Source organism: Microchirus variegatus, assembly GCF_963457635.1.
Source record: "Microchirus variegatus genome assembly, chromosome: 11".
Classification (NCBI taxonomy): domain Eukaryota; kingdom Metazoa; phylum Chordata; class Actinopteri; order Pleuronectiformes; family Soleidae; genus Microchirus; species Microchirus variegatus.
Window position 1 is genome coordinate 23611329 of NC_139812.1, and position 25586 is coordinate 23636914.

The 25586-nt window shown below is 41.1% G+C and overlaps 1 protein-coding gene across 1 annotated transcript; it reads right to left on the reverse strand.

The window, feature by feature from the left end:
* Window positions 1-9305: 9305 nt before the first annotated feature.
* Window positions 9306-25122, reverse strand: ccar1 (cell division cycle and apoptosis regulator 1). The gene is made up of 26 exons (XM_083897935.1): window positions 25097-25122; window positions 23228-23389; window positions 22914-23089; window positions 22690-22806; window positions 22237-22269; window positions 21568-21764; window positions 21326-21452; window positions 20944-21060; window positions 20527-20719; window positions 20291-20435; window positions 20026-20181; window positions 19711-19936; window positions 19323-19436; window positions 18515-18681; window positions 17488-17698; window positions 16235-16318; window positions 15125-15313; window positions 14378-14569; window positions 14034-14270; window positions 13810-13939; window positions 12952-13040; window positions 12386-12526; window positions 12172-12292; window positions 11520-11702; window positions 10381-10586; window positions 9306-10298 (listed from the first exon to the last, which is right to left on the reverse strand). The coding sequence occupies exons 2-26, from the start codon at window positions 23337-23339 to the stop codon at window positions 10227-10229; spliced, it is 3735 nt and encodes a 1244-aa protein (XP_083754061.1). The 5' UTR covers window positions 23340-23389; window positions 25097-25122; the 3' UTR covers window positions 9306-10226.
* Window positions 25123-25586: the final 464 nt, after the last annotated feature.

Sequence of the window (25586 nt, forward strand, 5' to 3'; positions counted from 1 at the left end):
TCACGTCCGTCGCTCTCAGCAGAGAACGCGGAACGACGCGCGTTCCAAGTTCCAGTTCAACGAATGTAATGCACATATTTTACAACATGTCAAAGAGTGTTTGAAGAAGCCAAAGACAGACTTAATAACATTCAAGTGAAACGCGAGCCAAGTGGACGGACGTTACGTGTTCTTGGATCAGAAAACACAATTCCTTCACTCTTCATCCAGCTTGTTAGAGCTCTTCTCTTATTTAATCTTTACGCCTGGATGAACGTGTCGCGACATCAGTGCTGGCGCTCTTATTAGAATTTCATTATTTCAGCACTCGGCTCAGATCAAAGGCGGACCTGGGGATTTGGCCCGGGTCTCTACAGCGTGTACGACATTTAAGACGCTAATGCATTCACGCTCAAGTGCTTCAGAGGAACACGTCGGAGCGAAACCTGCAGCAACAGCTCACTTTAATCAGCCAGCCAGACAAACGTTAAGATAAGTGGTTTTGCCATAAAACACGATTACTTAAGTCGCGACTGTTACTATTACTCATGTTGCTTTAATAAGTGAAGGAGACAGAGAATTATCCGGCAAAGCACTTAGTCAACAGAGGGAGGTGGGGGGTCGGGGTGTTTTAGATTCTTCATCTTTTTTGGAAGACATCGCAACAAAGAGCAACAGATTTAAGAGTTACTTTGAGCTCTGTATGGTGTGTGTGTGAAGGTGGTGAGTGATGGCTTCCACCTCCATCCTTATGAACCACACACACACACACACACACTGAGACAGAGCCTGTGGACATGTTAAAGATCACAGCCATGTGACAGACGTCTACAGCTGCACTTTGAGGTTGTGCGAGAGTCGGAGGCTTCAGTCTCTTTAGTTTCTTTGTGAAGTGTTTGTGCTCGATTCTTGAGCACAATAGTGAGTTCACAGGTGCAACACATTCTTATCAAAGACTGTCTTTTTTGGTAGATAGATAGATGGATGGATGGATGGATGGATGGATGGATGGATGGATGGATGGATGGATGGATGGATGGATGGATGGATGGATGGATGGATGGATGGATGGATGGATGGATGGATGGATGGATGGATGGATGGATGGATGGATGGATGGATGGATGGATGGATGGATGGATGGATGGATGGATGGATGGATGGATGGATGGATGGATGGATGGATGGATGGATGGATGGATGGATGGATGGATGGATGGATGGATGGATGGATGGATGGATGGATGGATGGATGGATGGATGGATGGATGGATGGATGGATGGATGGATGGATGGATGGATGGATGGATGGATGGATGGATGGATGGATGGATGGATGGATGGATGGATAGATAGATAGATAGATAGATAGATAGATAGATAGATAGATAGATAGATAGATAGATAGATAGATAGATAGATAGATAGATAGATAGATAGATAGATAGATAGATAGATAGATAGATAGATCGATCAAGATCAGTAGGTAGACGGGTCGATCAAGATAGGAAGGAAGACAGATTGATCAAGGTAGGAAGTTCGATCAAGGTAGGTAGGTCGGTCGATCAATATTGGTAGGTAGACGGGTCGATCAATTTAGGAAGGTAGATGGGTTGATCAAGGTAAGAAGACAGATAGGTAGAAGGGTCGATTAAGGTGGGGAGGTAGGTTCAATCAAGTTAGGAACGCAGATAGGAAGACGGTTCGATCAAGGTAGGTAGGTAGGTCAATCGATCAAGATCGGTAGGTAGACAGTTGATCAAGGTAGGAAGGTAGTCGGGTCAATCAAGGTAGGAAGGTAGACAGGTTGATCAAGATAGGAAGGTAGACGGGTCGATCAAGGTAGGAAGACTGATAGGTAGACGGGTCGATCAAGGTAGGAAGGTAGGTCGATCAAGTTCGGTAGGTAGTCGGGTTGATCAAGGTAAGAAGACAGATAGGTAGAAGGGTCGATTAAGGTGGGGAGGTAGGTTCGATCAAGTTAGGAACGCAGATAGGAAGACGGTTCGATCAAGGTAGGTAGGTAGGTCAATCGATCAAGATCGGTAGGTAGACAGTCGATCAAGGTAGGAAGGTAGTCGGGTTGATCAAGGTAAGAAGACAGATAGGTAGACGGGTTGATCGAGGTAGATAGGTAGGTTGATCAAGGTAGGAAGACAGATGGGTAAACGGGTCGATCAAGGTAGGTAGTCGGGTTGATCACAGTCCAATCCAATAAACCAATCACATGGCAGTAACTCAACACATGCAGACATGGTGGAGACGACAAGTTCAAACGAAGCGTTTGATCTTCAGCGAGGACAGAAAAATTGACTTTGAACGCGAGGACAGAAAAAGTGACTTTGAACGTGGCATGGCTGTTCGTGCACAGAGGGGCTGGTTTGAGTCAGACACTATTGATCCACTTTGTAAAGACAAAAAACCACTCATTTCAACCCGAGGCCTGCAGACCATCTCTGAATGCACAACATGGAGCAGATGGAGACAACACTGTTGATTATCTGTCCTGTGTACCTAATAAAGTGGCTGCTGATTGTATGTCAGATATTAGGAACAGGATATGTATTCAAACACATGGAACAGCTGCTGCATGGATGATTATGGTTAAAAAAAATCCCCAGAACATTTCCAGGTCAAATACTTTCAATCTCATCAAAAGCAAACACTTGTCCTCTGCATCTCATTAGCATCCTCCTCCATTGTGACGAATACAGAATTGATCAAGAACATCAGTATGATACATTTGGATTTTCCCTGGCTTCATTTAATTTTTGTACGAGAACACCAGCTGCGCCGAACCTTTGATTTTTTTTTTTTTTTTTTGCGCATCAGGTTTTTGGATTTGGACGCTCTGGGTCTCTGAAGGCTGCTTAAATCGGTTGGCGTCATGAGAATGGCAGACTTCACCAACATCAAGGCTCGTTCTGGTCTGTGATGTGTCACCTGTCACCAAATGAAAAAGCCAGGCGGCGACGAACTAGGTTCCACTGAACCAGGATCAAAAGCTCTGAAGTGCAGAAGCGGAGCCTGGTCATGTGGCATCAAAGGCGTGTGCAGCATATGAACTTCATTAGCAGAGGAACAACTGTAACTGCATACTGTTATTGAGCCAGAGGTGGATACAATGAGAAAGGCATTTCTATTATACGCAAGCAAAAAAAAAACACAAAGCAGACATAGTTGGGAAGAGCGCGCTTCCGCCATTCCCAGCGACCCCTGCTTCAAGGTGATGAAGGTCAAATATGCAGGAAATGTCTCATGGTGACTTCCTGGCCCTTAGTTTTACAGCGTTTTAGCGAGGAAGACGAGCTGGAGGACGCAGTAGACGATAACCGTCAATTTGGCAGCCGTGTGTTCAACCGCTTTTGACACTCAGTGCATTTTGAAGCACAATTGATCTGATTCTGACTTACCGACCATTCAGGAACTTCCATCCATCCATCTTCTATGGCTTTGTCCTCCACACGAGGGTCTCAGCTGACATGGGTTGAAGGGCGAGGTACATCCTGGACAGGTCCATCACAGGTGACACTTAGAGAGACAAACAACCATTCACTCTCAATTTAGAGGGTCCGATTCTCCAAATATACAATTCATTGACAAAGCGTAAAATCTAACACCAAGTCCGGTGGTTGTCAAACCTTTTACACCAAGTATACGATATGATGAAATATTGCGATATTTTGCAACTCCTAAGACCTGGCGTCCAAATGCGTGGACATTACATTTTGGTTTGTCTACACTATAAAAGAGTGTTTTGCTCTTCTGACACCACTAGATGGCAGTCTAAGTGTCCACGTACGTGGACATCGGTGGCCCATTTTATGATTAATTAAGTTTTATAGTATGGACAACCCAAAATGTGATGTACACACATGCAATATATGATCTTGCAAATACTTTGAATATCGTGAAAATATCGTAAATATCTGCTGCTCTTTCACACACATTCACAATCAGGAGTTTGGTAGCCAGAGTCCGGACGACAAGGTCAGGTGACAGAGATGTTTTTTTGTCAGAAAAGCTCCTTTAGAGGTAGAAAGTCTTCACATTCAAGTCCAAAGTCATTCTTGCAAGAATCAAGTGAAGTCGAGTCCCTGCTTTAAATCAAGCAAGTTATAAGTCGTATGAATATTGCATTGCAACACTGCATTACTCATACAGTGTAAGCGCTGCTTCACAAATGCATCATTAACAACATCAACAAAATGAAAATCAATAAAACTACAGAGTCTAAATCGTAAAGAATACTCGGCCGACATTGAAACCAAAAATAGCAGCCAACTGACTTCCTGTCTTTCCTTCCTGTGTGGGATTCCAAGTGACGAATGAAGTTTTACATAGTTGTGTGGTGTGGTGTCGCTGGGGTTGCCAGGTTTGTACGCAAGGATGCAAAAACAATTCTCAATACTTGAGAAAATGTCAATATTCCTTTAGGTGAAGTCTAGTCTTTAAAAGCCATATGTAAGAATGTGGCCAAAAACGGTTACTACATTCAAATTCAAAATACCGAGATCTTTTAGGTTTCGTTTTCTGGCGTAACTGGCAACCCGTGGTTGCTCGGCTGCTGAGACTCTACCGACTGCAAATTATTTGGTAGACGGTGGTAGGTGGCGCCACATGCCAAAACATGATTTCAAAACATAAACATGATTTGCAGTCTGCAAAAGATTAGATATTAGGAGGATTTTAAGGCCAGTTGCTTTAGATTTATTACATAATGCACCTTTAAGTCATGTGATCCCCAATCTCTGAATACAAGTACACACACACAGTTATTGTTAAACTCAGCTATGCAGTGTCACAATAGGAATGTGTGTTGCTCTAAATTGTGAGTCTCACTGTATGATGATCTGAGTGACATACTTTCGACCTCAAGGCAACACACACACACACAGTGTGTAGACGCTAACAGAGTTAGAATAAATGCTGTTTGTGAAATGTGAAACTCAAACGTCAAACTGATGGGACTCAGTGTACGTTAAACGCATTAAAGCAGGGGGGGGGGGTCACCTGATTTCCCCATCAAACCTAAACTTGCAGCACATGACGATGATCCTATAACGGAGAGAACTTGAGCGGCTCAGCTGGTGTGAGTCGTCCGCACCGGCACAGAAACAGAGCTGAGGTGTTTGTGCTTCCCCAGAGACCTGCTGTCAAACACAACGCTGGGACTTTCTCACACTGTAACCCAGTATTCCCAGGGAAAGGCCTTTTCAGAGCCCGATCGTTTCCGCAACAACTGCAGCACTTTGCTGCTCAGCTTCTAAGGAAACCGGGTCCCCCCCTCTCTTACTCTGGCTCTTTTTCCAGCCGGGGCCCCCGCGCTGCAGACTGACTGCTGTGGTGACAAACAAGCGCCGCTCAATGGGAGCTCCTCATGTATCAATTACCTGAAATATCAAACAACACATAAGAGTTTGTGGTTGAAGACTTTGGTGGTTAGAGTATTTTTTCTCAGCTTTATTTACCCCAGAGGAGAAGAGGTAGTGTCAGGGAAGCTGGAGTCGTAGACTGTGACTGCTCCAGGGAAGTCAACTCTGTGCTACACAATACAACTGCACGACAACAACAGAGCAGAAAAGAAGACATTTTGAGTTCAGTGAATGCAAAATCTCCTGTAAATGGAACAAGAAAAGCCCCCAAAAAAAGTCTCTATGACATGAATATGATAGAAAAGACAATTGGTTGTGCTCTTTTCGAAATAAGCTCAAAATATGACAAAATAAGCTCAAAATATAGAACAGTAAGTTCAAAAGATAGCAAAATAAGTTCAAAACATAGCAAAAGAAGCTCAAAATATAACATAATAAGCTCAAAATAAGTTCAAAATATAGCAAAAGAAGCTCAAAATATAGCAAAATATAACACAATAAGCTCAAAGGAAGCTCAAAATATAGCAAAATAAGTTTAAAACATAGCAAAAGAAGATCAAAATATAACAAAATAAGCTCAAAATAAGTTCAAAATATAGCAAAATATAACACAATAGGCTCAAAATATAACAAAATAAGCTCAAAGGAAGCTCAAAATATAGCAAAATAAGTTCCAAAGAGCAAAATAACTTCAAAATATAGCGAAATAAATAAATTCACACACTTCGTCAAGTGTCTTAGCTCAAGGACACATATACAGTAGCAGAGCCAGGAATTGAACCCACAACCATGACTCAATCCTCACTTCTAAAACCTAAATACATTTATATCAGAAAATGACTTTCAATAGTAAATATCACATACTTAAAGACTTGTACGTCAGTAATATTATTTTTAAAAAGTGACATCAACTTCTATCAAAGTCCTTTTCTGGTAAGATACTTGTACTTTTACTCAAGTATCACTTTAAGGTACTGAATACAAGACTTTTTTGACTCCATTTGTGCCGTGGTGTCACCATTAAGAGGCAGGATTGTCTACAAACAATGCAAAGAGCAAACAAACACAAGAACTCCCGAGAGGTTTTGAAAAGCTGACAGTGTAAGATGAAGAGGACACAGATCTGAGGCAGAGGAAACGGGTTTTTGGTCAACAAAAACCAGTGTAACTTCACAAATCTTGCACCAAAAAGGTCTGATTTACAGAAAAAGAAGCAGTGAGGGGATCAGTAGTGAAGCCAGATCAGTTACTAAACCAAAGTCTCTCTTTTTATTTTACAAACCCAGGTTGCCCCCACCTCAGGAAACTGTGAGCTGCCATTGAATCAGTGATTGTCAGCAGATTGGCCTGAAGTTCAGCAGCTCTTTGATACCAGGGTGGGAACAGGGAAGGAGGAGGGGGGGGGGGGGGGGAAGAGGGGCAGGGACATGGCCACAAAAGCCTTCTGTCGGAGCTGTGGAGTGGGGTTACCTGCCCTGCTCTCTGCGGCCGGGTCTAATTACACACATCACATGTGCATAAATACAAGCATGCACACACACACACACACACACACACACACACACACACACACACATTCACACACACACACACACACACACACACACACACACTCTGCTGCTGCTGCTGCTGCTGCAGGAGTGTGAGGGATGAGGAGTTTGTGCCTGTGGTTCCTCGGGGGACAGATGAGGTTTGTTTGCGAAGGATTCAGAGTACGACACCGGGACAAAAAGCTGCCACATAACCAAAGTACTGGGTGACAGACGTCCATTGTTCTGGAGGAAATGACATCGTCAAGCAGCTGGAAACGGACAGATATGTTTCCTGCGAGGTGAGGCTTTAAAAGTAAAAAAAAAAGAGAAAAAGTCAAGTTCTTCTCATGGGTGGGAATGATATTAGTCGTCACAGCTGCAGCAGCTCTGTGGGATTAAGACGTGGTGTCAAATGGAACAAGAAAAACCCTCCAAACAGACTCTATAACGTAGATTTTTTGTCATAAACGCAACGAAAATAAAGTTTGCGTCCCACACGTCACATTGACAAAAGATGCAGCATAAAGTTAAAAAAAAGGTATAGTTTGTTGAAAGAATTGCGTTAAATATGGTGTAAAATCACTAGATGAGTAAATAAGTGAGTAGAAAATATTGCACATTACAACAAAATATTGCAAATAAGTAAAACAATATTGTAAAATTGTCTAAAAATTAGAAATAGTTAAATATATAGCGAAATAAGCGCAAAATACTGCGAGATAAGCTCAAAATATAGCAAAATAAGTTCAAAACAGCAAAAGGAGCTCAAAATATAGCAAAATAATTTCATAATATAGCAAAACAAGCTCAAAATTCAGCAAAATAAGTTAATATTATTGCAAAATAAGCTCATAACAGCAAAATAAGCTCAAAGCAGCAAAAGATGCTCAAAATATAGCAAAATTAGCTCAAAATATAGCTAAATTAGCTCAAAATAAGCTAAAAATTCAGCAAAATAAGCTAAAAATATGACAAAATAAGTTCAAACTATGGCAAAATAAGTTCAAAATATAGCAAAATAAGCTCAAAATATAGCAAATTAAGCTCATAACAGCAAAAAAAAAGCTCAAAGCAGCAAAAGATGCTCAAAATATAGCAAAATGAGCTCAAAATATAGCAAAATAAGTTACTAAATATTGCACATTGGTGCAAATTATTCTAGTTAGTAGAAGCACTGCACATTAGAACGTCATATTGCAAATCAGTTAAAAATATACAATTATACACAATATCGCACAATGCAGTTGCACGATTTTTATTAACTTTTTTTTTTAAGTTCAGCAAATGCAAAGCTGCTGCTTATGAGCTGAAAAAAGAAGAGAGTGTTTTTTAAGAAATAATTCATTATTTTGTTTAACCGAGTCCTGAATTCTTGTGCCATGAAGTCACCATTAGACGCAGAGTCGTCTACAAACAATGCACATTGTACACATTATTGTACGAGTACAAAAAGTACAAAACCATGTACAATGAGTGACTGTGCGTGATCAGGCTGGACTCACAGCAGCATCTGGACAGCGTTTCACTGTTTTCTGTAACAACAATATGGGGAGAAATGATGAGAAATGCAACACCAAGAACGTGGAAACAGAGAAATCAAAGTCATGTGTTCACTCGTGAAGGGGAGAGGAAATGAACGCAGCAGCGACAGGAGGTAACAAATATACAGAAGCACAAAAGGGAACAAAAGCTTCAAAAGGTCAACGGTGGACAAGACGCTGAAGGGAAGGGCCCCTCCCTCTGTGACAGAACGCTGCAGAATAAATCCTCTCAGGATTGTGTTCCTGATAAATGGTGTGAAATTGCTCTTACTCTCTGATCTTGGCTTCATCACATTTTTCCTCCCTCTCAATTAGAACCGCGTTCTTTGCCCAGAGGACCAAATCGCCGACTTTTGGCCTCTTCCGTTGCCGCGAGCTCGTCCCAAAAGTATAAAAGGTTCACAGCTGCAACACTGGAGGTCACAAATGATCTAAAATGAAATGAATTCAGAGAAAATTGGAACTTTGAATTTTGCAGACATCAGTTTACAACATTTGTTTCGAGTTTTTCAGTCATTTGTAAGAATTTCAGTTCAATAGAGACAATTTTGACTAATTTGAATCACAAAAAATTATTGAATATTGATCTAAAGACAGAGACATGTAAGGACAGTGCAGAGAACTAGTGTCAAACGGTCATTTCACAATAGCACTTAAAGTAATGATGGCAAAACAGTAGGTGCACGGTTATTGCTCAACACTGCCACCTGCTGGCAAACAGTGCAGAATTACAGTGACAAACCACAGCAAAAATCACGTTCATTTCCATCACAAGCAGTTTTTGTTTCATTTTAATGAGCCATCATGGGAGAAAACGAGTGTAAATGATAGAATTAGCTTCATTTAGCTGTGGAAAATAAAATCAAATGGGATGATTTTCAAAAAGCAGACACGCTGTAGTGTTAAAACGGACCCACTTTACTCTTCCACAAGACATCCATTAAGTGTACATTTTCAATAGAAAAATAAAACCGATAAGTGGCTCTTTGCGAGAACAACCTGACCCCGAAGCACACTCAATGTCCCGTGTTTGTGCAGCGAGGATTCCTTCAGCAGAAAAAATCACATTCATTCAGCTTTTCTTTTGGGGGGAAAAATGCTCGTCAAGGCTCGTCAAACACGAGCGGCCGTCGAAGGTTACAGGCGTCAGGTGGTGCCGACAGCAGAAAGGGAACCATGCATAGCCGTGTGTTTCAAAAACACACACAAACACACACACACGAAAAAACAGCAGAAACCGGTGAAATCAGCCAACTGCAAACTCCATGTGTTTACTGAACACACTCGTCGTCCTCCTCTGAACCACAGATAGAAACCTTTCCCCGACTGTTTCCATTCACAGATGAGCTTCTCTTAAATAGATTCTTTTAATGGATTCTCTTGCACATAAATAGCATCATTTATTGCTCATTAGAATAACAAACAAAAAAAACGCGCAAAAAAAACTGCACATACTGGCATTTTAAGTCTACAACGTGGCTTTTTATTGGCCATAACAAAAGCAAAATAAAGCAAATAAACATAAGTTACTGTAACTATGAAAATAGTCCTTTCAAAGCTTTGACAATGTTAAAATGACTCGGGGTAAGAAAAGCTCCTCACGAACAAATCTATCGTACACACACGCACACCGTCGTCAAATGAACACGTGGAGACTAATTAATGAATTAAATAATAAGTGTACTCAGGATACAACAGGTCCAAATGAACAAACTAGGCGTTTTTTTAAGTGAATAATATTTACAATAGTTAAGAGAGTCAGTGTCCCAGGTTTTCTTCATTTATCGTAAACGCGTCACTCATTCGTCCGCACCGTTGGTTTGAGACGTCCGAACGTGATCTACGTCACCGAGCTCGTCCGCTTCCTCTTCCTGAGAGAGAGAGAAAACGTGTGTGAGATCAGTGGTTAAAACAATAATCATAAATCACTTTTTCCACTTTATCTTTTTGCACCTTTTTCAAGACGACCAGCAGCCCTTTGACGGTGGTCATTAAGGTGGCGCAGGTCTTGGAGAGGTGGCCGTGGTAGACGCTCTTCTGCTCGTCCACGCCCTTCAGAGTCTGCTCCGTTTGGCTCAGAGTTCCTTTCACCTCGTCCAGTTCCTGCGTTAAAGCTTTGTTCGCTTGTTCCAGCTGCGTTATGACCTTTGTGTCTTCGTCTGCAGGGAAACGCGAGGCGAGAATCAGAACATTATACTGTACTTACAAACGTTAAATGTCTGCAAATATAAAATATATATTTAAATATTTACAGGCAATGATAACTGTTACATGTATGAAAAGAGCTGAACAACTTTATTAGACCAACACCTAATCTAAGGTTTATGCTAGGGCTGAAAGGGATTATTTTTTAGAATCGAGTAATCTGTTCATTATTTCCTCGATTAATCCAGTTTTCTTTTGTGCATAACATTTTGAAAAATTTTGAAAAATACCAATCAGTGTTTACCAAACTGAGAAATCACATTCAGAGATTAGAAAATGTTAGCATTTGGGGATTAGAAAATGTTCGTTCAGAGATTAGAAAATGTTCGCATTTCGAGATCAGAAAAAATTGACTTTCTGAGAATATAAATGATTAATTTCATGTTTCTGTAATGGTTAATACACCAGCATGTAGAAGCTCTTTAACTAATCATCATCCATGAATTTTGAAATGTACCGTTTTACAATATATTTTTTTAAACACATTATTATTTCTTGATTAAGAAGTCAAATTATAGTCCAAAATGTAAGGGGTTGAAAAGTAAGACATTGATAACTTCAGTTTAAATTAAATAAATTCAGTTTGTTATTTATAAATAATAACTTTTTTAGTTTTAAACAAGTTTTTAAAACATTCTAGTATTGTGAATAGCACAGTGTATACAACACATATTATTCTTTAAAATGTTCCAGTCCACGTCTCAACATCGATCACAGAGAGAACAAAGTTAAATGACGTGAGACTGGGGTTTTTGTAGCAAAGCTCAAATTGAGCCAGATCATCGTCCTGAAGGACTTCTGACACAGAGTGTAGCCTGCAGCTCAGGGATTATCACATCATTTCCAAAAGAAAACAAACAAACAAAAATAAAAGAGTCGACTCTTACCCATTTTGGCATCCTGAACCATGAGTTTCTGCTCGATCTCCTCTCGTGACTTCTCGCTCTTCTCCAGTTTCTGCATCATGCTGCCAACGTCCACCATGGCTCCGTTGTAGACGATCAGATTACCCGACTCGCTCGCCTCTGCCTGAGCGCGAGCCTTCAGAGCAGGAAGCAGCCCTCGGTTACCTGACGACATACAAAAAAGGAACAGTTGTTTTTTTATTTTTTTTAGCAGGCAGCTCATGTATCAATACCTCTTGTACAACCACACTCTTATCACTTTAACAGTAAATAAAACAGAACATTCCCAACTATAAGGTCTCAGAATAGAGCTCTCCATCACAGGTTCAGCGTGGTGCATGATTTCTCATCATTGACCAAATATGACAAAGGGAAGTGACAATCAGACATATTTAGAGAAAACAGACAAAAGTTATACTGGAACTTTAGGGAATTTAGGGAAGGTGTAGGCCACCATTTTGTGCTGCCATGTTTCTACAACAGCCAGAACAGACGGAAGTCTTCAACACAAACACAGTCACAATCTGACACGATTCTCACCATTAAGTGTCATTAATTCTTTCACACTGTATCTTTAAAAAAAATGTGATTAATTGTATGCATTCAAACCATGAAAGGAGGAAGCGGATGTTACCTAAGAGGTGTTCTATGTGGGCTTCATTAAAGGTTGGAATGGGTTCATCTTTCCCGCTGTCAGTCAACTTGCGGTAGTAACACGACTCTCTGACCACAGGTTTGTTCAACAGCTTCTTTATCTGCAAAAAGACATAATAAAAAAGTAGGTTGACTTCTCCAGAAATGAAACAAAAGAAGACATCAGAGGTTAAAGCATGCGTTTGTGTTTTCACCTGAGCACGAGACAGGTGAAGTCCCAGTGTGTACAAGATCTCCTCCAGGTCTCTCTCCAGTAAATAGCCACAATGGCTCTGGTCAAAGTAGACGAACGCCATCAGCAGCTCCTTGTTGTGTGTGAACATCTGCTTCTTTTCCTGGTGCAGCAAAAGCAAAAGTTATCCCGGTGTTTACATCTCCTCGCACATAGTACCCCATATGAATAATTATTTTGTATTTAGTGGTTTAAAAAAAATCGATTAAAGTCAAAAATCGGATCTGGTAAAATAAAAAAAGGGGGGGGTTTTATTTTTAGGCCATATCGCCTCAGGTACTGTTCAATATGTCAATAACTTGTACAACCAGACATTCCCAACATAAAGGCCTCAGAAAAGAGCTCTCCATCACAGGTTCAGCGTGGTGCATGATTTCTCATCATTGACCAAAGCGTTGGAAAGCGTTAGAAAAGTGCAGCGACAGAAAAGTTATCCCGGTGTTTACATCACTGCATCAGTGACATAATAATAATAATAATAATAATAATAATAATAATAATAGACCTACAGAAGACAGAAACACTGACCTTGTCTTTAGAGGACCTCTCCTTGGATGACTTGCGGTCGTCTTTGCGGTCTTTCCTGTCTCTGTCATTAGACGAGTCGTCGTCCTTGTCTGGGAAACGGCAAAAGTCAATATTATTTTTGTTTTTGTGTAGTGGGTAATTGATATTTCAGGTTTTGAAACGAGTATGAGGTCCTCACTGGAAACATGGCTGCCAGAAAAAAAAAGGTAAAATACATTTACTAAAAAGTTTTCTGGCTGGAAAATGAAGTTTGCAGAACACGACCTCCTCCCTCCACACCAGTCCACTGAGAAAATAAGTGAATTCACACCACAACACTGATGGGTTTTCTGCCTTCATCATTAAATTCAAAAGTGTTATTTAGTGACTTTGGTGTTTGGAGTTCAGATTTACCAAAACACAGATTTTCTCTATGGACTTTGGCAGCGGGAGAGTGAAACTTCAGTTACCACTCGAGAATAAAAAAAAGCACTTTAATGTCGAGTTAAAAGCAACAAACACACTCTTATAACGGCGTAGACTTGAAGATGGTTGGATTTCATTGAGAGAGATTTAAGTTAATGAGTTAAAAATCTTGATTCTCCTTGTGTCACTGCCTGCAGCCATGTTTTCAGCTAGAGTGACCACATCCTGTCTAATGGTGGTTTTCAGCACGTGTCAATACCTCTACAACCACACTTAAAAAATCCCCGAAGTCTTATAATTTAAACAGTAAACAGAACATTCCCAACATAAGGTCTCAGAATAGAGCTCTCCATCACAGGTTCAGCGTGGTGCATGATTTCTCATCATTGACCAAATATGACAATAGGAAGTAATAATCAGCTGTATTCAGAGAACAGAAACCGTGAGCAGTACCATCATCGTCGTCGTCCTCTGCGTCCTCGGCCTCCATGGGGTCGTACTCTTCTGCGTTAGCTGTGCTGCCTTCGTCTTCATTCTCCTCTTCATCGCGAGACTCCTCCTTTTTCACAGTTTTTTCATCGCACTGGTTTAAAAAAAATGAAAACACACGTCACACAAATTTGTTGAGCATAATCAAAGACGTTGAAATACCAGACAGGAGTAACTAACTGGCTCACCTTCTTCCTATCATCCTCGTCCTCTTTGGTCTTCTTGGTTGCTGGTTCCTCGTTCTCCTCCTCTTTTTCCTTCTTCGTTTCCCTCTTCTCAGCCTCCTTCTTCTCCGTCTCTTTCTTGGCTTTCTTATCCTTTTCCTTCTTCTCGTCCTTGGCGGGAATAGCAGCGAGGGTTTTGTATATGCGGTAGCCAAAGTCTCTTTGCAGCATCTCATTGAACAGCTCGGCAAATAGAGAGACCTGGATAGGTAAGGGAACGTGTCAAAGTCAACGAAAAAAGCACTTAAGTCTTGTTTTTCTTTGTTGTGAATCAACAAAAATGAATGTTTAACAGCAGCAAGTCTCACCTCAAAGGAGTGTTCCTTGTTGTCTTCCAGCCTGTAGTCCAGCAGCACACTCAGAGACATCACACTGCAGTCAAATTTACCATTTTTAGCAGCCCAGTTAGGGTGTACGATGATTGTGGGCTCGTCAGGGAGGATGTAGCGCCGTTCTCTCCTCTGCCTCTCAACCTCCTCCAGCCTCTTCCTTTCCTCCTCCTTAAACAGAGAAGTTTAAGTTCAGTTATACAAGAACATGACGCTGCTGTCGGCGATGTCATCTTCAGGAAAACTTCCTATCCATTGATTTTGTTATGATGATGCCGTTAGACTTAATCAGGGTTGGATTGCATTGAGAGAGCTTTACGTTGTTAAGCTTGTGTCGATGCCTGCAGCCATGTTATCCACATCCTATTTAATGTTGGTTTTCAGTCCAAGAGGGAGAGCAAGCAGCTCATGTGTCAATACCTCTTGTACAACCACACTCACTTTATCACTTTAACAGTAAACGGAACATTCCCAACATAAGGTCTCAGAATAGAGCTCTCCATCACAGGTTCAGCGTGGTGCATGATTTCTCGTCATTGACCAAATATGACAAAGGGAAGTAATAATCACATACGTATTTAGACACAAACGAAGACGAGTTACCCCAAGATTCAAAATAGTCTACTCTTTATATTACAGTGCTTTCACATGCCAAAAACCAGCTAAGATAAATTCTGACCTTTCATTTCTACACATCATTATTATCATCATTTAATTTCTCTGTACCTCTCGGTCTTCCTCAGTTCGAGGCGGCTCCTCTTCCTCGGCAGGTTTGCTCTCCGGTTTCTCAGGCTCCTTAGACTCCTCCACCTGCTCCTCCACCTTGAGCTGCTTTGTGAGGCGAGCGATCAGCTGCGACTTTAAGCCCTTCGAGCTCAGACCGCGACAATCCAGCTCTTTCCGCAGGTCATTTACCTACAAAGAGAGACAACAGGAAAATGTTATACATCGGTAATAATCGGTTTGAAGCTTTTTTCATTATTAAAACAAGATTCCTGATTGTTTTAGCTTCTGAAATGTGAATATTTTCTCAGTTTCTTTGCTCCACCAAACAAAGAAATCATTAAAACTTAATAATTTTGGTTTGTGGACAAAAACAAGAGAACGTCATCATTTCCAGGTTTGACGAACACTGATCAAGGTTTTCTAACATTTTCTGAACCAAGCGATTCATCAACAAAATAATCGTTAGTTGCAGCTATATTACTTACAATTTCAAGACCACAAGACACTTGTTAGTGTGTAAAACGTCATTCATTTGCACATAGTACCCCATATGAATAATTATTTTGTATTTAGTGGATTAAAAAAAGAAAAATAAATTGATTAAAATCAAAAATCGGATCTGGTATAAAAAAAATCTGGGATTTTATTTTTAGGCCATACCGCCCAGCCGTAAGCTCATGTACTGTTGACTATGTTTCAATAACTCTTGTACAACCAGATATTCCCAACATAAAGGCCTCAGAAAAGAGCTCTCCATCACAGGTTCAGCGTGGTGCATGATTTCTCATCATTGACCAAAAGGTTGGATAGCGTTATTTACTAGAGCTGAATCGATTGATCGATCATTAAATTAATCGTCAACTATTCTGATAATGGATAATCGGTTCATGATTAAAACAAGATTTCTGATTGTTTCAGCGTCTTAAATGTGAATATTTTCTGTGTTTCTTTGCTCCACATAACAAAGAAATCATTAAAACTGAATCATTTTGGTCACATTCGAGAACATCGTCATTTCCAGGTTTGACAAACACTGATCAACGTTTTTAAAACGTTATATTACTTACAATTTCAAGACCACACTGATAAATCATAATCTCTGAATCTTACCTTCATCGATTTTGGGTCAAGTTTAGCCCAGTGAGTCGGTGTACTGACATCCTTCGATTCATCGTCGTCCTTCTCCTCTTCCTCCTTGACAGGAAACCATCAGGATAGAGAGAGAGGCAGAGAGACAAAAAAAGAGGAGGGACAGCACACAGTCAGCACAGCACTCGTGACCTCAGTGAGCATTAAATGTTGATCCGTGCAAGAAGCAAGGTCACGTCTGATTTTCATTGTCTCGTCATAATGAGCTCTCTACACAGGTTTCTAGCTCTTATGAAAACCAACAGAAATGCCCCCCAGCTGCCAATCAATCAATCTGTGGAACACAAAAAAGGTAAAAATCAATGAGAGGTGTGTCCAAAAGGAGTGTAGGTACATCAGGTGAACTGAAGTTGGGCTCCAAAAAGAGTGAGGATAGGGTGGCCCTACCATGGCCTATGACTGGGATATTGGGTATTGCCATTAATAAGGTTTTTAAACACCTATATAAAAGTTAGGAGCCATTTGTCCTTCTGTCCAACCAACTGTCCTGGAAAAACCAAATTCTACAAATAGCCCAAATGAGAATATAGAACCCAATGACAAGAACAGACAAGGAAAGGAACTTGGGGGAGGTTCTCTATTCAAAGTCAAACAATATCAATTTAAAGTTAAAAAAAAATTAAAATCATAAAATACACATTTAGACACAACTGACTCCACAGCTTCCAGTTTGAAGAGAAAATTTCAGATTCCAGTAATAAAGAAAATGTACCACTGGTTCAGATTTGAGAAAGAGTTTGAAACAAATGTGTAAATAAAAACACAAATTAAGGCAGTTTATTATATTAAGTGTTGTTGTAAGAGATGCACAACAATATGCCAGGATTAATATTACAAGATCAAATCCAGATTAGATGCAAATTAAAAGGTCAGGAGCTGGAAGCTGTTTTATCAGTTGCGATCAGGGCCTACACAACACAACCTAATCTCACTGCTTCCACTGTATGTGTCTGCTGGATGTGAGGGAAGGTGGGAGTGCTGATGGAGGAATGGAGGAGTTGGCGCAGAGAAGAAGGGGACAGGTGCAGGAGTAAACAGAAGAAAGGCTAGGTGGGGTTTGGTGGAACAATACTCTGCCTGTGTTCATGTTTGTGTGCATGAATGGTGAGCTGTGAATGTGTGTCTGGTGTGTAACTGGGGGTTTTGTTTTTTGTAATTCCTGTGCCTTCCTGTGAGAAGCGGAAATGAGAAGAGAGGGATTAGCGGTTCAGTGCCTGTTCTCCATCTGCCTCCTTTCGCTCGGCCGACAACTTCTCAGCCAGCTGCTCCCGGAGTCGCCGTGACAGCACCTCCCACTCTGAGCGGGTAGGAAGACAATGCCAAACATCCGGAAGAAACAAAACCACTGTCTCCACATGAGCAGGGACTGTCCGCCCCTTGTGTGTCTCCTCCGGCCGATGATAGCGAATCTCTGCAAAACGATACCTGTCGCAAAGGAAGAGGGTGCATTGGAAAGAAACATTCTGGTCAGGGCACAGTATAAAAGGCAAGCCTGACTAAGGCCAGCCTTCTACAGCTACCCCCTCCCATGGGGTCACTGAATGATCGTACACATCATTACAGTGACCCTTCTACCATTAAATACACAGCATAGACAAATGGACCCAGTCTGCAGCTCTCCAACTGTTGTCTCGGGTTACTCCAGCCATTTTGAGAAAGTTGACAAGACAATCACATAAAATAACTCCAAATTCATCCCCATTATAGCTTCAGCCAATTATGGATGAGTGGTCTGCATTATATGCACTGCATTAAGGGTTGTGCAGAGAGACAGAATCAACAGGACAGTGAAAGCCAGTTAAATATGTAAGATATTTAACAGAGAGAACAGAAAAATAAATCAAGAGAAAGTAATGGTAGTGTCTTCCGGTCCAGGCTACTGCTTCCAGCCACAAAGTCCATGCTTTTGGTTTTTTCATCACAATGAAAAATGCGCAGATATGTACAGAGAGTGTGACAGAAAGAGAGAGCCAAGACGACGACACACAAAAGGCCAAAAGAACATTGCACAAAACACGATAAATAATAATATTAAGTAATGGGTAGCAAATTAACAACACAATAATCATCGATATAAAAAGGAAACAAAAAAAATATCACCCAACATCCAGAATGAGATTAAGTACAGAGGCAGTAAAATTAACAGCATATTAAAGATATTCAATATGAGATTTTAGTGCCAGCACAGTTAATATGTTAAAACAATGAGGCCATAATAATGTTGAGAATAGCAGCTCTTACCACTGAGTGCACAGACTAAGGTCTATGCCTGTGAGTGCCTTGCAACAGCGTATGGCTGTCTTTATGAGGACTGATGGATCCTTCTCCGGCTCAGCTCCATCCAGAGAGGGAGACCAGTGACCACCGATGGCCATGGCCTCATCTTTACCTCTCATTCCGACCAAAAACTGCAGGAAAAAAGACAGATGGTACAAAAGGAGAGTCACCGAGTATCGGTTAGATGGAAAAATGGGGCGTGGAAGAGAGCAAGAAAGAGAGTAAAAAAAGAAACAAAAAAGGTCAGTAGCAGCAACACACTGAATTTCCACATGGCAGCCAACATCAGTTAGTATTTTTCCACAACTCCGCAATTGAAGTAGCTGGGGCACACCAAGCAAACATCAATGCAATGACAGCAAACGGCTGCATCGGCTCAAGATACTTCTGTTTTTACCAATTATGGCCAAAAAACAGCAAGCAGAAACAGTTTGCATATAAACGAGCTCCAAAAACTCTCCAGATCAAAAATGTGGCACTATTCTATATTAATGAGGACATGAAAGAAAGAAAAGAGCCACAGAAGACCGCGTTTGCACACCACACACACTCGCAAAACATGAGTTAATCCAAGTGAACCAAGAGCTAATATCGTATCATTTGATGAAAATTAATAATAACACTATTATGTGAGCATGGTCTTGTGTAGATGTAGTGGTTTGTTTGGTTTTGTCTATTCCATTTTCCTCCTGGTTTGATTTGAGGGCCAATGGCCCGACTGTTGGCTTGGTGTCTCGTGGAGATTACAAACAGTGGAAATTATCAAATGTACCTTAATGAGTCGAGCAGGGTGTTGAAAGGCGTCTCTCATTTCTTGGGTGTCTTCTGCCAGAGCACAGGACTTGTGATAGAGCTCCTCTATGCTCGGGTTCGCGAGCAACATCACCTAAACCAGAAAAACACCACAATTGGTAACGAGTAAATGCATCTTTACATCCTTCTGTAGTAATATAGGAATGTGCTTCTTTGTTAAGTGTAACAGTAGTTGCAGAAAAAACATGGAAACTGGATACTTTTTGGCATTGAAATTAGATTTACAACACATATTCCTTTCTGAAATTCAAAAAAAAGTGGACGACCTTCCTCCACTGACTTCCCAAAGCAGTGTATACAATGTGAATGCCACTGTATTGTTGTGCATTTATCAGTGACAGTCGTACCTTAGCACTGTAGGTGTGGTTGGCGTCCGGAGGATCCAAGACAGCGGTGTTCTTGACAAAAGGATCCACCTCTTTGTGCAAAATGTGGAAGTTACAGGAGTTATTTAACTGGAAGGGTCGAGACAGAGGAAAGGCATCCACCCAGGTGAAGACGGCGTCGAAAAAGTCGCTGGGAATGTAGAGGCTCTGATAGCGCCGCCGCAGCTCCATCATGTCACAGCTGGAGCTGGAGAACACAGAGACAAACAACATTGTTAGTTTCTACCTTGCTTCACACCAATTCATGCCATCGAACACCATTGAGAGCACACTCACCCATTTAAGCTGAACTTGGAAAACTGCACTGTGTAGCGTGGCACGACCCTACGTGGCCGCCTTGGTGAGCGGTCACGCCTCGGTGAGCGATCTCGGGAGCGTTTGCGCGCGGGTGAGCGTTCTCTTGATCGCCGGCGGTCGCGGTCTCTGTCTCGGCTAATGGAAAAAATAAAAAAAGGGTAAAATGACTGCGGACTACCAACTCATAACAGGCATAGATTAATTGAAAGGGAAAATGCATGGATTATATCGGTTATCTTCCCACCTGCGTTCTTCTTTAGACCGCAGGATGAGCTCGGGGCCTCGGTCATTGCGGCTGGGGAAGCGGGGTGGAGGTTCGATGCGTCGGACAGGCTGCGGCTGCTGCATCATTCTCACTGGTGGCTGAAGCAAACCCCCAGAGAACACATCTAAAGAAAATTAAACAAAAAACCTTACGTTTATTAGGTTTATTGTAGCTTCAATTTTGTCAGTCAGTGCGTTACCAAAACAGCACCATACCTTTGGGCGGTGGCTGCGGCAGCAGAGGCTGAGGAGGGTTTTGAAGGAGAGGGGCCAGAGAGACGGCAGAGAGCTGGGCCTGCAGGAGGGAAGGAGGGGGAGCCTGAGCCTGAACACTGTATGTGGTTGGGGGAGGTAGCGACTGCATCATGTTGGGGGCTGCTTTCATCATGTTAGGAGGTTGTGGCTGGGTCTGTGGAAAAAGCATTCAAAGAGACATAAATGAGGAGAGGGGAGCACATTCTCAGGCAGTACTGACATAACCCTAGGTTAACATGCAAGTCAGTAATACATCATAATACCATGAAATGTGTTAAAACAATTTTAAAATGTGGTTTTATCATTTATATTTATATAGCAAAAAAAACAGTAATGCACTAACAATAAATGTTTATATGATAACTATAAAAATGTTACATTTTGTCGGATGTCTGGAGCAGAGTGGATGTCTGAGTAGCGCAGCTGCATCCCCGGCTCGTTGTAAAGGCCGCCGAGCTGTGGAGGAGCTTGAGGTAAAGGCTGAGGCTGCTGATGCTGGGAGGGATTGAAAACACAACAGTCGACCAAAGACAAGAGGAAATAAGCATGTAAATACACATGGTAAATTTCTTGTAGGTCTATTAGGTGTAGATTAGTTAAATCATTCATAAAAATATAGAAAGACAAAGTTAAATGTTGCATATGTTAAGTAGCGTACAGGGCAACAGTACCACCGTGAAGTGGAAAGACAGAGTCAGCACTATGAAATTATAAACACAACATTTGTGTATACTTTAATGCAACATCTGAGTGTTCTCACCGACTGGTTTGCTAGCTGAGGTAAGGTCTGGATGCGCTGTGCGTTCCACTTGAAGGGCATATTTGGGTTGTACACAGCTTCAACGAGGACCCTGTCACCAACCTGGGGGGTCTTCCCCTTCACAGCACTAAAAAAACATTAATATATGCAAGTTAACAAATAAGTCTATAAAGTGTCCGTCATGCAAACAGTAAGGAAACTATCCACCTCATTTGTAGTACAGCCTCGAGAAGCGCATTTACCTCATCTGAAAGAAGACATCTTCGTCTACAAAACCAAATGTGTCGTGTAGCTTGTTAACGACGCCAGTGAAGACTCGCTGCTTCTGTGGCTGCGTCTGTTGTTGGTGGCTCGAGCGCGGGGTCGGGTAGGAGACAGTGATCTGGGCCGTCTGCTGGGGGTTGGACAGGCTCAAACTGGTAGGCAGAGCGACGGGGGGCTAAGAGTAAAAAGAAAATACAGAGAATTTGTTGTTTTTTTTCTCCTACTGTTTAAACAAACTTTGACTTAATCCACTTAAACAACTCAAGAATGCAAATGAATACATTTAAAAAGGGAGCTCAAAGACGTGTTCTATTATAAATAAACTAAAACTGGAAAACAAAAGAATTGCATTCATCTCGTTAGCTATGGAAACATTTGACCTGGATTTCAGATTCAAGAGCATAAACATGACTGAGCTATATGAAAAAGTGATGCTAAATTGTGTGAAAAAACGTACAGTATCTTTACAGATATGTCCACAGATGCTGGGATAGAAGGCTTCTTCAACTCCTTGTGAATATGTTACCTACTTGCATAAATGCATAATGTGAAAAGGAAAAATAATACTAATTAATTTGATTTAATAGGTTATCACTTTCACGGACACATTTGTGTATGTGGCAAATGTAAGCGATTTTGCAAATTACCTGAGAAATCAGTGCCTGCTGAGGCTGTGGGAGCTGTGAATAAAACAAAAACAAAGCAGTTATATCAAATCTAAACATTATATTAACTTCATGCAAGAGAACAATGCTACACCTAGTGGTTTCTTGGAACAGCATTCGCTAACCCACTGTGCATTCACTAATGGATTTTACTGGTTGAAACAAGATCTATTTAGCACGACGTGTAAATGTTATCCGAGTAATCGGATCACATTACACATCATTGTCATGAAATGCCTCAAGATAAAACAGCTTAGCTATAGACAAAACAATGTATAGCACTTAAAGACAAGGAAGTTGTGACAAGCTGACAAGTCAATTGTTTTTGTTCTCTTCTTACAGGCATCACAATTCACAAAGAGAATGTCAAACATAATGTTGACGTGTTTTTTTTAGATACTAATTTATTTGTAGATGATTAGCACATGCTTTTACCTGATGAGGTACATTGTACAGTTGCTGTTGAGGGGGTTGCTGTGGAGGTTGCTGCTGCTGCTGCTGCTGTTGTTGTTGCTGCTGCTGATACTGCTGCAGAGCTGAATTGATCTGAGACTGTAGAATAAAAACGTGGGAGAGATCGTACTTGGTTATACAATGAAAAATGTGACATGTCAACATGCACAGCTTGCTGCCAGTGTGTTGCCTAGCTGTGGACTGACCTGCTGTAGTGCGGCTGCAGCCGCTGCCGCAGCTTGCTGCTGCAGGGCAGCATTTTGCTGAGACAGCTGATAGTTTGCAGCAGACTGGCTGTTGAGAGAGGCTGCAGCCAAGGCCGACTGCTGAGAGTAAACAGAGGGAGATGCTCCCAGAATAGATGGCTGCTGCACACCCAGCGCTGCAGAGAAGAAACATATGTGTGGAATATGTTGAATGGGTGTAAGAGTCATTGAGATAATGTCTAGAACTTTTGTGTGTCATTAATGCTCGGTCACACAGGAAACAAAGCAATGCAGATCATGTTTTTGGTACTTACAGTGCAGGCTGTTGAGGTCAAGAGACTGTCCTGAGTGGCCTGGCTGGGACACCGCCGTTGTAGTAAATTGAGTCGCCCAGGGCGGATTCTTCTGTCCCCCAAATTGGGCCATGGCTCATTCACGTTAAGGGCAGACTCTGCTCACCAGACCAATGATTATCACTAGAAACGAAAACAAACATTATAAATGTATGTCAGGCCAGAGGGGGTCCAAAAAGTTCCACCATTTCTGCCCATAAGTCATAACATCTAGGGTGGCAGAATTTATGAATCCACTGTAGACTGTGCTCACTGCCCATAATATGACTATTGTACGATGAATGAAAGTACACAGGAAAAATATGCAATCATTTACAGGCAGAGATAACTGACACAGAGTAAACAAAGCGTACTAAGACAACACCCAAGTCAGCATTAAAAAACGCAGTCACGACGCGGTATGTGATGTGTGTGGGAAGACAACGAAGCTCTGAAGCAGCAACACCACACGCCTCATAAAAAAACACCTCAGAAATCAATGATAACACTGAATATGATGAGGTTACGTTAGGGGGAGGGACAGGTGCTGCTAGGGCAAGACAGGCATCATTTGGTGTGTTCCCTGCATTCTAACAGCTACAGAATCTAATTTTATTCAGATTTATATGAATAAATATGTTACGAAATAAGTAATTAATTAAATAAATAAATAAATAAATAAATGGTTGTATTGTATGAAAAATGTATAGTTTTGAAATGTAAGAACAAGAAGTTAGTAGTAGTCTAATTAGGGCTACAACTAATTATTGTTTATATATTCTTGATTAACGTTAAGTGATCATTTGGCCCATAAAATGTAAAAAAAATCTATTGTAAAATGGAAATAATGATCTTCTCAAAACAAAATGATTCTATTTTAATGATTTATTTGTTATATGGAGAAAAGAACCCAGAAAATATTCACATTTAGGAAGCTGAAATATCAGAAAACGTGTAATGAAATAATGAAAAAAACCCTCAAACTGATTGATGGTCAAAATAGTTGACGATTAACTTTGTTATCTATTAATCGAGTAATTGTTTAAGCTCTAGTCTAATGTCTTGTATTCGTGTCCATCTTTTTCCACAACATTTTTAGTCTAACCCAGTTTAGTTTCACAAATGACATCAGTCTTTCTTATCTGTCCCTCCCTTAACTCAAAGACATCGTGTGCATGGTGTCCTTGGTGATCATTTGTCCTGGTTTAATCTGCACGTTGTAAACACAGACTGGATCTCAGCACATGTTCCCACTTTAATCTGGATCTTGCGGTTTATTATGTTTCCATTGACGGGTTCGAAGAACGCGCGAACGACCGTTTAACAAGAGTTATCGGGAACCGTGTGTGTTCAAATGCTGCGAAGATTAGCTCAAGAACTGCTGACACAGCAGCAGCAGTAGCATACGGGTAGCTAATGTTAGCCACTTCCACTGACAGGCTAGCGCTAGATGACGCTATTACGGTTGCGTTTAACAGCGTTTAAATGACACTATTTTAAGTTGTATTGTAGTAGCTACGTCCAGTGTTAACATATGCGTTATTAGTTTACTGTTATAGCATTAAAAACACCGTTTAGCTGCTTCAACGCTGACGTTTTGTGCACACGGCTAGCTAACACTTAGCATGTCGTTAGCTTTGTCGCCAGATTAGCCTCGTGTTGGATTTATACTCGAGAGCGAGGCCCGAAATGACCGACTCGGAATCATTTATAACATAAAAAACACACCGTCCACCAAACCACCAACGTCCCCAGCGTCTGCAACACAACTATACTTTAGCTTTACGTTCAATTTTTACAAAAAAATTCACATTAAATGATTGTAGGTGAAAAAAATGGAACACTGCTCACCGCTGTCCCTTCTGCACCGGCCGATGTAGGCACACAGAATCTGCGCATGCGCAACCTGCAACTGCCGATCTACCCAGCAGGGGGCAGACAACCCCAGAAGTGGTTCATCTGTGTTTACCTGTCAAATAAATAAACTGTTTATCTACTAATCACTTATTTAATAACAGTCAGGTAATATTATGGTAATACCCTTTTATTTTTAATGTGATCTCCAGCTTGTAGGTAAGTAGGTAAACTGTATTTACACTCATCATAAAGTGCTTTACAATAAAATGCAATACCATAAATAATAAAAGAGACATAGAAACACATAGATACAAAGCTATATAAAAAAATAAACATTGTCTAACTGAAAGACTAATTGAATAAAAGAGTATTTAGCTGCTTTCAAAAGAATCAACATAATTTACACATCCCCTCCTGGTCATGAAGCTTAAAACCGGAAGACCTCAGGGTGTGGGTGTGTGTGTGTGTGTGAGGTCAGATCAGG